Below are 15621 nucleotides of genomic sequence, written 5' to 3'. Positions count from 1 at the left end.
AGTCAGTGACTGCTATACCAGAAGCTTTACTCACCTGCTCAATCCCCTGTCCTTACACCCAGTACTCCTGGCCAGTCCTTGTGTCCAGCACTGAGGAGATGGGGGGTCTGACTACACTAAGTGATATCTGGCGCCACCTCATGTTTACAATGTATATAGCAATGTGCATGTCCACGGAATGAGCTGGACACACATGCTCAGTCACTCTCCCAGTGATCAGCCAATAGAAATAGCTTTATGGCTGGCTTGCAGTAGGGGGCGGTATAGGGGGGGGGGGGAGACTCCTTCTATAGTAAGCAACTACATTATCCCATAATTCTCCGAAGTCTGGTGTACCCCATAAGATCCACTGTCTGTACATGACACAAACACACAAAAGACAAAGGTTCTCACTAGGATGTTTCCAGTGTAATAAATTATACTTCAGTCATCCTCCATCATGGGAGGTTCGGGCTGCCCCCTTCTTCATGATATTTACAGTGAATGTCGCACACAGGGGGGTCCTAGATCACCCCTACACCTATCACAGTGCTCAGAGTTAAAGGGGTTGTGCAGGTGTACTCTGCTGTGACACTGCTCACTGGGATGGACAGCTGCTGAAGCAAGAGGCTGACACATGACGGGTAAAGTGCACAGGTCCTATTCTACAGTAACAGGACCTGGTCATAATACTCGCGAAATACCGGGCAGTTGCCATAACAAGTGTTCTGCCCAGCGCGCAGTTTCAGCCCTCCGCACCCAATCTTAGATAGGACAGGAAAGTACCCGAGCAGAATCCCAATAATTATATAAGACTGGTGATAGAAAAATATAGCCGGTCCTGGGACGTCGCTTATCGATGATACTTAGGATCAATCAATATGTGACCGGTGGGGATCCGACACCCAGGACCCCCGCATATCGGCTGTTTGACAGCGCTGACTATAGTCGTGGCCTTTATCTTATGTCGATGATGTCACATTCACTGGTCACATGGTAGGACAACAGCTCAGTCCCATAAGCACTACCTCTATGAGATGTAGGATGCTGTGCTTGTTATTTATTGAAGATGCTGCAGCGCACACCAGAATGCTGTAGCCTCTTCAACCAGCTGATCTGTGGGGGTCCTGGGTGTTGGACCACCACTAATTGAAGACCTAAGGATGGGTCATCAATATGCAAGTCCGGGAAAACCCTTTTAAAAAAAATAATAATTGTGCCGCCAGGCCCTAGTGATACTGGTATCCAGAGTGTCTCACACATGTCAGCATTGTACAGTCTATGGTGTATACTGGAGTCCTTCCTAATGGAGATGAGAGCGATATCAGCGGTGCCGTCCCTCCAGAAGAGAGTCAAAGTCCGGCGAGCAGACGAGTTTATGCTGCACGTGTCCCAGCACCATCATCTCTCCTCTCCGAGCTTCACCAACACTTATGGCTGCCAGCTCCTGCAGGAGAATCAATGGAAGATACTGTAAGCACTACAAGGATAGAAATCACTATAGACAACACAACTCTGATCTTATAAGTGTCCTTACCTGCAAGAAGGAGCAGGATGTCCCCATGGTGACATCAAGTGTGACCTTGCCGAGAACAAGCTGCACCCTGCCTGATTTTCGTATAACCATTTTCCCGATCTGACCCTCAGATAGGTTCTTCAGGGAGCAGCTCTCCTCCGCCGCATTCGCCTCCTAGTATTAGAGAGCAGACTTACTGAGAACAGCAGCGAGCCAATATCAGTGTGCCCGCTTCATACTAAGCGTGCCATCAATGGAAGGATTCATCACAGGGGGCAAACAACTTGAAGGGTTGTAGAAGGATAAGAAACATGTCTGCTAAAGTGTCATACCTGTCCATGTGTTGTGTCTGGTATTGCAGTTTAGGTCTGGATTACATCTGCATTCGGTATTCCATTCGGAGTCTGTTTGGGGACCCCCCGAACCGAATACAGAATGCATAGACAAGCGGTGAGCTTGTGAAAGCACACGGACCCCATAGACTATAATGGGGTCTGTGTGTTTTCCGCACAAGTCATGCAGACGGAAAAGTAATTCATGAACTACCCTCCAATCTGCATGAGTCGTGCGGAAAATACACGGCCCCCTTTATAGTCTATAGAGTCCGTGTGCTTTCATAAGCTCACCGCTTGTCAATGCATTCGGTATTCCGTTCAGGGGGTCCCCATGCAGACTCCCCAAATGCAGATGTGAACCAGCTCTAATGAAGTGACAACTCATTATTCACACTAAATAATTGATTACCCATCCTTAGGATAGGTCATCAAATACAGATCAGCAGGAGTCTGACACCCAGGTCCCTAGCTGATCAGTTGTTTAAAGAAGATGCAGTCTCTTCAGTCCACAAGCCCAGTGTCGTACATTTGTACAGTGGCTCTGCTTGGTATCACAGTTCAGTCCATGCACTTGAATAGGACTGAGCTACAATCAGACCATGTGACCAATAAACATGAGGCCAGGGAGCGACACTTATGCTTTACACAGCTAATCTGCTGGGGTTTTGGGTGTGGGACCCTCACAGACCTTCAATTGATGACCTGTCTTAAAGAAACCCTTTTAAAGGGATAGTGAGCAGTAAACATGAAAGAGGTGTTCCCATCTTATAAAGTCATGGCATATTGCTAGGTGTGGGTCAACATGTGATTCCTATGAAACCTGAGAATGAGAGGGCCACGGTGATTCTAATATTCCCGGACTGCTTCTGCTGTGAAGGGAACTGCACCCGGTCGCACTCATGTGCCTGTGGGCATGCTGCAGGTCTCTGCACAATAGTGTGGCCAGCACACCACTGTGCGAGAAAGAAGTGAAGACAATGCAGCAGTTCATTTTATCTATAGGATCTGTGAGGGTGCAGTAAGTCAAATCCATACCCATTCCTATCCTAGCAATATGTCATCACAGCAAAAGAAGGGGCTACACCTCTCAATGGGCTGTCCTTTGGACAACCACAGGCACTGACCAGGAGTCAAAGAAAGAAAATGCTCAATTCACATCTTGTAGGACCTATTCACAAACATATTCCCTAAAACAACTCCCACACACCTGGCCTTTGTCCTTTACTAGCAGCATGTGGCCATCCTCACTCTGTACTTCAGTCCGGACAGGTCGGGAGTCCTGGGTGGGCGGCTGCCCTGGGAGAGTGTCTGGGAGCTGCATGAAGAATAGAGTATCTTCTCCAGAGACTTGGAGAGATTCCAGTAACTCTGGAAGAGAAAAGTCCTTTTGCTCAGGGGGCTTCTTTACTACTGGAGCTTTGCTTGGTAGAAGTCCAGTCTTCAATGAACCTTCATCATCTTCCATAGGTTCTTCCTTCACTGTAAACAAGAACACACATCCTATGAGCGGGTCTGCTCGAAGTTGTTTAGCCTTAGGCCTTAAACTGCTTCTGCTGAGACTCCCTGAGCCCTCCTTTTAATGACAGGGCACAGGGGTACTCAATAGCTTCAGATCATTCCAAATCTCAGACACCCCAGGTATGCAGGAAAATGGAATAACATTTCTTATCTAATTTCTCTACCTTTGACAGATGAAGGCTCTACTTCCATCTTTTCCTCTTTGGGTAAACCCTTTATAGGCTTAACATCCTCTTCCTCCTCTTCATCTCGGAAAAGCCAGCCTGAATGTACAAGAGGGAGCTGCACGGGCCGATTCTGGGCATCATTCCTCAATCCTGGGTCATCTAAAAACTACAGAGAATGGAAGAGGGATAACACTAAGGACCAGTCAGATCTATCTCTCATCACTATGTATGCAGGGCCTCCAGATACCTTGTCATTTTCCAACATTCGAAGGATCTGCTTTGTTTCCTCTTCGGTTTCCCTTTTCTCTCGTTTTATGTTAATAATATGTGAGGGTCCAAGATCGGACGAATCCGAGGGTCCATCCCAGGGAGCTACAGGCAAAACAAGGACAACATTAGATACCCAAGCTCTCAAGCCGCATAGCTTATCACCACTGACACCAATGTATTACTTTTCTTCTTGAGTTGCTCTGCAGGTCCCTGCTCAAAGATGGAGTGACTCTGGATGACTTGTGGTCTCCCGCGTCCTCTCCCAGACCCATCACGCCGATCTCTGTTGCGATCTGCCCGCTCGACTTTCACAGAAACTTCCTCTTTTGGTCTAACGAAAAAAAAAAAACTAATTCCGAGAGTATATAAAGAATTAAAGAGCCCCCTCCCTCTTTATACAGTAGACATGACTACAGGACTCTACACAATTTCTAGTGCCCAGAATGTAATAATGCACAGGTATGGCTGTATAGACGTTTTGGGTTTGTGTGCAGGTTAGCCTCTTATTTACAGAGATTTTGCAGTTTTAACCCCTTTTTTGATTTTCGTTTTTGACTCCCCTCCTTCCAAACCCCATAACTTTTTTTTATTTCTCGGCTCCCGGAACCATATGAGGTCTTAAGGTTTGCGGGACAAATTTTTCTTCATGATGCCGTCATTATTTATTCTGTATAATGTCCTGGGAAGCAGGGAAAAAAAAATTCAGAATGGGGTGGGTTTGAAGAAAAAGTGCATTTGTGCGACATTCTTACGGGCGTTCACTGTGCAGCCAAAATGACATGTCCCCTGTATTCTGTGTTTTAGTACGGTTCTGGAGATATCAAATTTATATGGTTTTATTTACATTTTAACCTCTTAATAAAAATCCAAAACTGTTCCAAAAAATTTTTTTTCTAAAAGTCGCCATATTCTGACACCTGTAGCTTTTTTATACTTCCGTGTACGGGGCTGTATAGGGCGGCTTTTTTTGCAGGGCCGGGTGTACTTTTTAGTTAGACCGTTTTGGGGAATTGCTTTTGCTTTGATCATTTTTTTATCAGAGGCAAAATAGTGAAAAAATGGCAGTTTGGCACTTTTGACTTTTTTACCCCGCTACAGTGTTTACTGTACAGGAAAAATATTTTTATAGATTTGTAGAGCAGACGATTTCAGACACAGGGATAATTAATTTGTTTGTGTTTCACAGTATTTAACTACTTTTATATGTGTTCTAGGGAAAGCGGGGTGATTTGAATTTTTTTTTATTTTTTTTTTATTTTATTCATTTATTAGACCCCAGGGGGTTTGATCACTAATCCAATGCATTGCAAAAACCTGGCTCCTCTATTGCAGGCTACAATAGACTGCAATAGAATCCATAGAATGACAGGCTGGGGAGCCTTCACAAGACAACGCAATCTCGGCCCCGGAGCTTCCTCCGGGTGACGGTGATTGCCGGCACCCATGCCCTGTTGGGAAAATGGCGCCTCGGTCAGCTTTGACCGAGGCGCTGGTTGGGTTAATGCCCCCGATCAATGCGGACACCGACAGGGGGCATTAGCGCTGGGTGTCTACTGTATAAAACAGTAGACATCCAGGCAGCCGCCATAGTTAAACACCCGGCATCTGACGTACTAGTACGGCAGATGTCGGGAAGGGGTTAAGTATCGGTACCAACGTTCTATATCCTTTGTTTCAAGGGAGTTCCTGCTTTCCCCTAACAGCACATCTCAAGGAAGCAATGGATTGGGCTATTAGATTTCAGTAAAAGGTAATTCCCTTTAAATGTGCAGTGTTTTCTCATCTAAAAATTAAATTTGCCATCCCCATATAAATTTTTAGAAAACCTTAGCTAAACCGAAACTGCGAGTGTTGTTGATGGAAGAAAGCCACTGCCAGGCACCTCTAATGGCAGATTATCTCCCTGACAAATACCATCAGGGCACAGTATGGAGACCCTATATGTTTTAGTTGGTCGGCTAGTTTTGGCAAAATCTGGGGATTTAGCGGATATTTGTAATACTTCATAGGAGCCTCTTCCCCTTCTCTAATAATGCCTCCTATTGATGCCATGCATTCTTCTTCCCGGCAGCATTATCAAACCAGATATAGACATGAGAGATTAGTTGGCAGACTCTCCGTGGGTCAAGCACAACGGACTTCTGGCATACTGCACGAATATTGGCAGAATCTGCCAACCAACCTCTCCGCTCAACAGTCAGCCCTATGTAGAGATTTTTCCTGTTCTCACAATCTGGCACAGACCTGTTGGATTTCTTGGACACGCTGCTTATCACCCATCGACATCAGTGGGGAAAAAAAACAAAAAAGCAGGAAAGACACAAATGAGACCCATCACAGTGTTCACCACAATTGTGTGAGCAGAGGAATGTGAATGCAAGAATAGATAGAGGTAACGGAAGATACAGGGGTGCACAGGCCAGAAGCAGAGGGGGCGCGCAGGCCTGGAGCAAGGGGGATGCAGGCCACAAGCAAAGGTGGAGGGCCACGAGCACAGAGGAGTAGGCCTCAAGCAAAGGGGGGTAGGGCCGCAGGCCACGAGCTACGGAAAGTGGGGGGGGGACAGGCCATGAGCAAAGGGGGAGGGGGGCACACAGGCCACAAGCAAATTCTTACTCTTCTTTTATCTTCCTCCCGATTATATTTGGAGCAAATGTTTTCTGTAAAAAAAACAAGACAAGTAAAGATCAATATACATCAGCTCACTGCCATGACCAGATATCACATCATAAGGGAAGAAAATCATTACTTAATTTCGTGGTTGTAAGGCTAAGAACTTTTTTTTTTCTTTTATAAATAGAATAGAACAGAAATTCAGATGAACATGACAGACATACTGTATACAGGTTCCTGGTATACAATGTGCACACTCACTTTTCTGACACCACCGAGGGTAAGGTCACGGGAGCGAATGGAAGGCAGACGACCCGGTGTGAGAGGCGCTGAAGGTCTTCGCCCAACCAGACCCCTGGCTCCTCCAATCGGGGTCCTGGGAACTCCAGGAGTGGGATCATTTTTCCCATCAGACATCCTGTGAAATGGAGAAAAGAATGAATTTGGCTGCAAAGATAAAATATCGAATTTTGTACCAACAAATAAAATTGACCAGTCCTTCATGTTTCTACAGCTACGTAAGGAGGAGGAGGAGGGTCTGACATATCTAACATACAACAGGCACAATAACGATGAAAAAAAGCAGTATTACAGGATTAGGGAAACATGGTAGCTTCCTATAAGAAACAGCACCATACCTATCCATAGGGTTGGGTTTGGTCACGCCTATATATAGGGTCAGGTTTGGTTGTCACGCCTAGCCATAGGGTCAGGTTTGGTTGTCACGCCTATCTACAGGGTCGAGTCTGGTTGTCCAGCTTTGCTAAATTAAAGTGGCGCTGCTGATGTCTTACGGGGCGTTCACACTACCGTCATTGTCCGACAGGTAGTGTCCGCTGCTAGTGTCCATTCAAAATCTTGCACGGACATTAGCATCAGACTCTAGCTGTGTCCGTGCCATTTTTCATTCATTTAAATGGTGATCAGGTGCGTTGTTTTACGCTCCGTGTCTGTCCTTAACTGTCCTTTCGTAAAGATGTCCGACTTTTCAAGCGGACAGCAAAAACCTACATGTCTGGTTTTGCTGTCTGCTTGAAAAGTCGGACATCTTTAGGAACGTACACTTAAGGACAGACACGGAGCGTAAAAAACAACGCACCCGATCACCATTTAAATGAATGAAAAATGGCACGGACACAGCTAGAGTCTGATGCTAATGTCCGTGCAAGATTTTGAATGGACACTACCTGTTGGACAATGACGGTAGTGTGAACGCTCCCTTATTGGCGAGGGTTTAACCAATGTAATCAGAAATTGACTTAACAAAGTAGCAGCAGCAGCAAAAGGAAAACGCCCAGAGTCATGGGCACCTATAGATGTTAAGGATACAAAGTTGCAAGGTGCCGTTCTGCGTTCTAGAAGTGAATGAGCGTCACATATTGTACACCTAGTGAAAGTACATAGCACTAAAATATACCATCAATGTCCATGAGGAAATATTCCTTTACCAGTCTTAAAGGGGTTTTCGGCCTATCCTTAAGGATCTGAAACCCACAACCCCCACAGATGAGCTACTCAAAGCGGCAGTCACAGTGAAGTGATGTCACACAATCTGTTTGCAGCGCACTCCCATTTAAGTGTATGGATCTGAGCTATGTCTGGGGCAGTAGATCCAGACGGACCAGATAAGAACAGGGAAAGGGGAGTGTTTATTTACTTTGTTTGTAGGGGCAACCAATAGGGGGGTATGAAGCTGCAGAGGCCACCATGAGGGGGACATGAAACTTTAGGGGCACAAGGAAGGGAACATAATACTATAGGGGCCACCAGGAGGAGGATATGACTGTGAGTGCATTATAGTATCATGTCTGAGAGACGCCGGGGCCCCTGTACTAGGGCGATTTGTGTGAACTGTCCGTTTTCACATGTGCAGATTATATAGATCATTACCAAAAACCTAGAACAGAAAATAATGCAACCACATGGCAGGTGTGAACATACCCTTACAGAAACAAAATAAAAAATGGACTCATCTACCAATGTTCTGACTTGTGGCGAGCCCGGACCACCCCCCCATAACCATAAATACCCTGATATGCCCCCACTATAGAAGGTAGGAGTCCCCCTTTATTATAATGCTATCCATACACTCCCCCGCCTCCTCTCATCATGCTGTGATAGTGCTGGGACTTGTAGTGCCACACCAGCCACAATTTGCCCATCACTGCTTCATGCCATGCAATGTTACAGGGGTTGTGGGGCAAAATCTCCCCTGTCCTTGAACAAAGAGTTAATACTATGGATTACAATATACGCACACTCCTCACTATAAAAAATAAACCGGTCCGTGTAAACACCTGCAAACAGATATCGCAACAACAGCCTCACCTGCCTGTTCACCGCATGCTTCCGTCACCTACACGGCCGGGCGGTGACGTCACTTCCGCTGTGCGCTAGGACCGATGGGAAATGTAGTTCGGAGAGAGGAGATGCGCGTGCGTGTGGTCACTGCGCATGTGTGCCGTTATACAGGGTTCTGAGGTGAAGTAGCGCGCCTCACCGGCTTATACACATAGAAAGAGCCGGCAGCTGGGGGGTTAATGAAAGTTGCAGAAAGTCTTGTATCTGGTTATAGGGCAAAATGTGACTTATAGCTCAGCTATAGGGATTACATAGCCCTCCCTGAGACTCCATTATTTGGAAAGCAAAATGTAGTACACCCTCATCTCCATATACCCCATAACACCACATTCTACATAGATACCCGCATACTACTGCCTGCTACATATACCCTATTACACTGCCTGCTACATATACCCATACCTCTGCCTGCTACATATACCCTATTACACTGCCTGCTACATATACCCATACCTCTGCCTGCTACATATACCCTATTACACTGCCTGCTACATATACCCATACCTCTGCCTGCTACATATACCCATACCTCTGCCTGCTACATATACCCCCATACTACTGCCTGCTACATATACCCATACCTCTGCCTGCTACATATACCCTATTACACTGCCTGCTACATATACCCATACCTCTGCCTGCTACATATACCCTATTACACTGCCTGCTACATATACCCATACCTCTGCCTGCTACATATACCCTATTACACTGCCTGCTACATATACCCATACCTCTGCCTGCTACATATACCCTATTACACTGCCTGCTACATATACCCATACCTCTGCCTGCTACATATACCCATACCTCTGCCTGCTACATATACCCCCATACTACTGCCTGCTACATATACCCATACCTCTGCCTGCTACATATACCCTATTACACTGCTTGTTACATATCCCCATACCATTGCCTGCTACATATACCCCCATACTACTGCCTGCTACATATCCCCATACCATTGCCTGCTACATATACCCCCATACTACTGCCTGCTACATATCCCCATACCATTGCCTGCTACATATACCCCCATACTATTGCCTGCTACATATCCCCATACTACTGCCTGCTACATAAACCCTATTACACTGCCTGTTACATATATCCCATAACACTGCAAGACACAAATATACAGAATAACACTACTGTCTACATATGTCCCCATAACACCACATGCTACATATACCCCATACCTCTGCCTGCTACATATACCCCATACCTCTGCCTGCTACATATACCCATATCACTGCTACATATACCCATATCACTGCCTGCTACATATATCCCATAACACTGCCGGCCATATATACCCCTCGTGCCACTGCCTGCTACATATACACCTATCACTGCCAACCAAATATACAAAATAAGGGCCCCTTCACACGGAGTAAACACGCGTGTATTTTGGCAAAATATACATGTAAAAATCAGACTCACATTGACTTCAATGGCATTTTTTTTTACACGTGTAAAAAAACACGTCAAAATACACGTGTAAAATGTCGTTAAAGTCAATGGGAGTCTGATTTTTACACATGTATTTTGCCAAAATACACGCGCGTTTACTCCGTGTGAAGGGGCCCTAAAACTACTGTCTACATATGTCCCCATAACTTCACATGCTACATATACCCTATACCACTGCCTGCTACATATATCGTACAGTATAACACTGCCAACCATATATACCCCCATACCACTATCTTCTACATGTTTGCCATAACACTGCCAGCCAAATTTACATAATAACACTGCCATCCAAACATACATAATAACACTGCCTGCCATATAACACTACGTGCTACATATATCCCCTAATATTGCCAGCTATATATATATATATATATATATATATATATATATATATATATACACATTTGGAAAATTTCTGATGACTGGTGTGAACACAGTTTGATCTTCCTAGGACAATATCTTGCCTGACTTCAGTGGGAGCTGAGCTGCAGTTACGGCGCTGACCACTATACAGGGTTGGAAGTTTCTCCATACAGCTGGTCCGTGCAATGGATGCCTGTCGGCCCCCCATGATTAGCTGTTTATGGCCTATCCTAAGGCTGACCTCTGTTGCACCAGCTATCTTAGATATCCACGACATATTGTTGCTGCCATCTTCTACATACAGCACCTGTCCAGGGTTGTGTGTGGTCTGAGGCCCCACGTTGTGGAAACGCAGCTTTTTTGTTGCAGATCTTGCTCCAGATTTTTGATCAAAACTCAGGAGTAGCAACAAAAGGAAAGGGAAATATAAAGGGAACACTTATACTTTTCCCTTCTGCTCAATCCACAACTGGCTTTAGCTTTAAAAAATGCAGCAAAATCTGCAACAAAAAAAGCTGCGCTTTCACAATGTGGGGCCTCAGCCTTAAAGGGGTTTTCTGGGACAGAAAATATTGATGACCTGTCCTAAAGATATGTCACAGATCTGTGGGGGCCTGAAGCCACCTCAACAAATTAGCAGTTTTCAGCAACTGATACTCAGAGAATCAAGCAGGGAGCAGACAGCGCTGTTCTCTGTGTAGTGGCGGAACTGAGTTACTGCATCTTAGCTCTCAAAGAATTCCTGATCCGGCCACTACAGAGAGAACAGCACTGTCTGCTTCCTGCTCCATTCTCTGTGTACCAACAGCTCAGAATAGCTGATCAGTGGGGGTGCTGGGTGGCAGAGCCTCAGTGATGTTATATTTATACCCTGACAAACCTCTTTAGGCCTGGACCCCTTGGTAGTTTCTGTAGCTGAATTCCTTGAGCAAAGGGGTGGGCTTATAATACTTTCACTCCAATAGTAAAACAGTGCACATGAAGCCTCTTAGTTTCCAGTTAGTGCGGACCTATGGACTGATGTATGGAGTCCTCAGTATTCTCACAGAATGCTTCCATTCTGCAGTAAATTATTTTCTCATGGATTCCACTGCAAGAGTTACTGTATATTCAAGATATAAGATACAAATGAGCTTTATTAGCATTACCAAAGAATAAAACATTTGGTGTTGCCAAAGGAGAAAAGGGGGTTGGGGGTGGTGGAGGGGGATGGGTACGGGGTCTGTGGCTTGGGGTTTGAGTGTCCTTAGGGTCTCGTCGTTCTTGTTTGGGGCATGCGGGTATCGGTGGGTATGGGATAAAAAGGTGATGGTGGGTGGGGGGTTTGATAGTCCATGTGTCTTATCTTCCTCTTGTTTGGTGACAGCTGGACACGTATTGGGCAGCGATCTCCACAGTGGCCTCTTCTTCTCCCAGTAGGATGTAGCGTTTCCTCTTCTCGTCTGCAGATATGAAGTCTGGGATGTGGGCAGAGAGTCTTTGGTAGTAGACGGCCCTCACAGCTGAGTATTTGGTGCAGTGTAGCAGGAAGTGGGTCTCGTCTTCTAGGGCCCCCTGGTCACAGTGCTGGCACAGTCTATTCTCCCGTGGCTTGTACGTCTGCCTGTGTCGCCCCGTCTCTATCTCCAGGTTGTGGGCGCTCAGTCTGTACCGGCTCAGGGTCTGTCTGTGTTTGGGGTGGCGTATTCTCTCCAAGTAGGTGGCCATGGTGTAGTCCCTTTGTAGGGATTGGTAGACGGTGAGTTTCTTGGAGTTATTTATTTAATTTCTCCATTCTTCAATGTACCGCTCTATGTTTGCCTCTGTGGTCGCCTTTATTTGAGCCTTGGTTATTATCTGTTAATGTTTTTGGTTTGATGGTTGGCTGCTGTTTGGTTGGGGGGTATGTTGACTCCTATTTCATTTATACTGTCATGCTGTGGATCTCGTAGACTGTGCAACTCAATTGGATAGTCTATGGGGTGGTCTATTACCCCTTTTGGAAGATTAAGTTCCCGATCCTTCTCTTTTCCTACTTATTCCGCTTCTTGTGTGGAATTACTACCCCCATATTTATAGGTAGAGCTATATTTTTCACAAACTGCCCTTATGCCCCTATTATATTCACCCTATGGTTCACTTGCAGTATGCAGGACAGGATCTCACAGCGAGAAGAAGGATACATAAAGGATAGAGTACTTCCAGGCGGCCATCTGCTTGTCTTACATCCTACTGTCCTCCATCTGGCTTACTGTTACTGTTTGGAATGTAAATCAGATTCCCTGGCCTTGTATGAGAAATTTCCTGATCTCGGTAAATCTTATGCCAGGCATTATTTCATTCAACGTAATGGCAAGTCATTGTATTTACTGAGATAATCTGTCCTTGTATAAAGGAAATACAACAGCCGCACTCTGGAGTAAAAGTCAAAATCAGTGCGGTCAAGGTGCTCTTAATAGTGTTCTGCAGCCTCAGATACCCCCTTGAGTTCTCGTCAGGCATGTATCATGTTTTAGTGCTCTGTTTTAACCATATACACAGCATTTGTCTGAATAGGGTGCAGTTGCACCCAAGTTCAGGTGCCTTAGGGGTTGCATCAGCCCTGGCATAATAGGGTTCATAGTGCTAGCAGCATCTGAAGAGGGGCCCACAAATAACTCTTGAGTCTGATTAAAGTTTTTTGATGCAGCTTGTGGGTATTATAAATTTATCACCCTTGCCCTCTGGTGCCGTGAAGTGATACAAGGGATGATTTATGATGCACAGACTTTCACTGTCAGAAAGGAGAAAATGAACCTGTAAATACCAAAAGGAGCAGCTGCTCGGTATATAGATAAGGAGGCTCAATTACTATATGTGTGGCACCTACAGGGCGTGGGAATGACGGGAAGCTTGTGTGCACAGATATGTTGTGAACAAGTCTTCATGGTGGTCTGGGCCCAGATAGAGAAGGATAGGGAAATGTAAATGCTGTGAAAATGTACGGATGGGACACGACTCTTGGTTTTGAGGAGAGGCGCAGGTGGAACCAAGCTGAGTTCTATTGGGAGGCTTTTTTTGGAGGCTGATTTTGAGGCGTATTTAGCGTCAAAATCAGTGCCAAAAAAATTCTGTTTAGAAGACAAGAGTCACATATAATCCGAATACGAATATACGAATGGTCGATTTCAGATTCGGGTCATATGAGACTGTGCACTATGTGACTGTGAGACAGGGATAGATGTACAGGCAGGGTTAGCTAGGGATTACCCTTTTATTTAGGTGGGAATGTCACTCAAACAGCTCTTTGGGGCTCTATCTCGTTGGGATCCCTGTCAGCTTGCGATATGCGGGAGCTGACTTTTTCCCATAGGAATGCATTGACCAGCGTTGATTGGCTGAATCCCATACAGAGTACAGCATTCGGCCAATCAACGCTGGTTCTGCCGGAGGAGGCGGAGTCTAAGATCGGTCCACAGTAGTCTCCATTGTGGTCCAATCTCAGATGTAGCAGTGTTGAGCGCACAGGTGTAGCAGAGCTAGCCATTCGCTGAGGCCTGCTACACCAGAGATGTAGCAGAGCTGAGTGTACACTGAGTTCTGCTACAGCAGAGATTTAGCAGAGCTGAGTGCCGGAGGAGGCGGAGTCTAAGATCGGTCCACAGTCTGCTCTCAGATGTAGCAGTGTTGAGCGCACAGCTCTGCTACACCAGAGATGTAGTAGAACTGAGTGTGCGCTGAGCGCACGGCCAGCTCTGCTACACCTGTGCGCTCAACACTGCTACATCTGAGATCAGACCAGAATGGAGACTGCTGTGGACGATCTTAGACTCCGCCTCCTCTGGCAGAACCAGCGTTGATTGGCCGAATGCAGTACTCTGTATGGCATTCGGCCAATCAACGCTAGTCAATGCATTCCTATGGGAAAAAGGCAGTTCCTGCATATCGCAAGCTGACAGGGATCCCGACGAGATAGTGGCGTAATACAGGGACTTGGGCATGTTAGATGCCCCCAGACATGCTTCCCCTGCTGTCCCAGTTGCATTCCAGGGTGTTGGCATCATTTCCTGAGGTGTCATAGTGGACTTGGTGACTCTCCTGAGTCGAAGTGTGGCTTCCCCTGAAACAAAGCATTTTTCACCATAGATTATAATGGGGTTCGATATTTGTTCGAATAGTCGAATATTGAGCAGCTATTCGAAACGAATATCGAATCTTGAATATTTCACTGTTCGCTCATCATCGCTAATAATGGGAGGTTAAACATCTGGTTGTTAACTGTTCCCAGCGACCAGAAGAATTGTGAATGCAGCTCTGAAGTATGATACAGACTGTAACATAGGATCAGTACAGGATACATAACATGGCAGCCTCAACAAACAGATGATTTGTCATATGTGTGCAAAGTCCATATGTGACTTATGGCGTGCACTACTATGTCTCCATCCAAAAACACAGACGTGACTTAAACCAATATAATACAATGTATTACAGTTATTCAACATGTATAGAAAGACAGAATATAATATATCATTAGATCATCTCGCAGACAGTATACACAATATAATTTATCACTATATCATCTCACAGACAGTGTATATAATATAGTATATCACTATGTCATCTCGCAGACAATATAGTATATCGTTATATCATCTCGCAGACAGTGTATATAATATAGTTTATCATTATATCTCACAGACAGTGTACACAATATAGTATATCATTATATAATCTCACAGGCAGTGTATATAATGTGGTATATCACTATATCATCTCGCAGACAGTGTATATAAATATAGTATATCATTATATCATCTCACAGGCAGTATACACAATATAGTATATCATTATATTATCTCACAGGCAGTATACACAATATAGTATATCATTATATCATCTCACAGACAATATAGTATATCATTATATCTGACAGACAGTGTATATAATATAGTATATCATATCACAGACAGTGTACACAATATAGTATATCATTATATTATCTCACAGACAGTGTATATAATGTAGTATATCATTATATTATCTCACAGACAGTGTA

General features: G+C 45.0%; 1 protein-coding gene across 2 annotated transcripts; it reads right to left on the bottom strand.

The window, feature by feature from the left end:
- Nucleotides 1–251: 251 nt before the first annotated feature.
- On the bottom strand, nt 252–8787 carry POLR3D (RNA polymerase III subunit D). Of its 2 annotated transcripts, XM_075272697.1 has the most exons (10): nt 8727–8787; nt 6660–6816; nt 6402–6445; nt 6030–6050; nt 3968–4116; nt 3763–3887; nt 3513–3681; nt 3038–3309; nt 1517–1669; nt 252–1426 (listed from the first exon to the last, which is right to left on the bottom strand). In XM_075272697.1, exons 2-10 carry the CDS (start codon nt 6813–6815, stop codon nt 1304–1306), a joined length of 1212 nt encoding a protein of 403 aa, XP_075128798.1. In that variant the 5' UTR covers nt 6816; nt 8727–8787; the 3' UTR covers nt 252–1303. The 2 variants fall into 2 exon arrangements, with proteins under 2 accessions (XP_075128798.1, XP_075128799.1); XM_075272698.1 differs by lacking the exon at nt 6030–6050 and having other exon boundaries at nt 253–1426.
- Nucleotides 8788–15621: the final 6834 nt, after the last annotated feature.

This window comes from Leptodactylus fuscus, chromosome 5 (assembly GCF_031893055.1).
Source record: "Leptodactylus fuscus isolate aLepFus1 chromosome 5, aLepFus1.hap2, whole genome shotgun sequence".
Taxonomy (NCBI): Eukaryota; Metazoa; Chordata; class Amphibia; order Anura; family Leptodactylidae; genus Leptodactylus; species Leptodactylus fuscus.
This window is presented reverse-complemented; position numbering and strand designations above follow the sequence as displayed.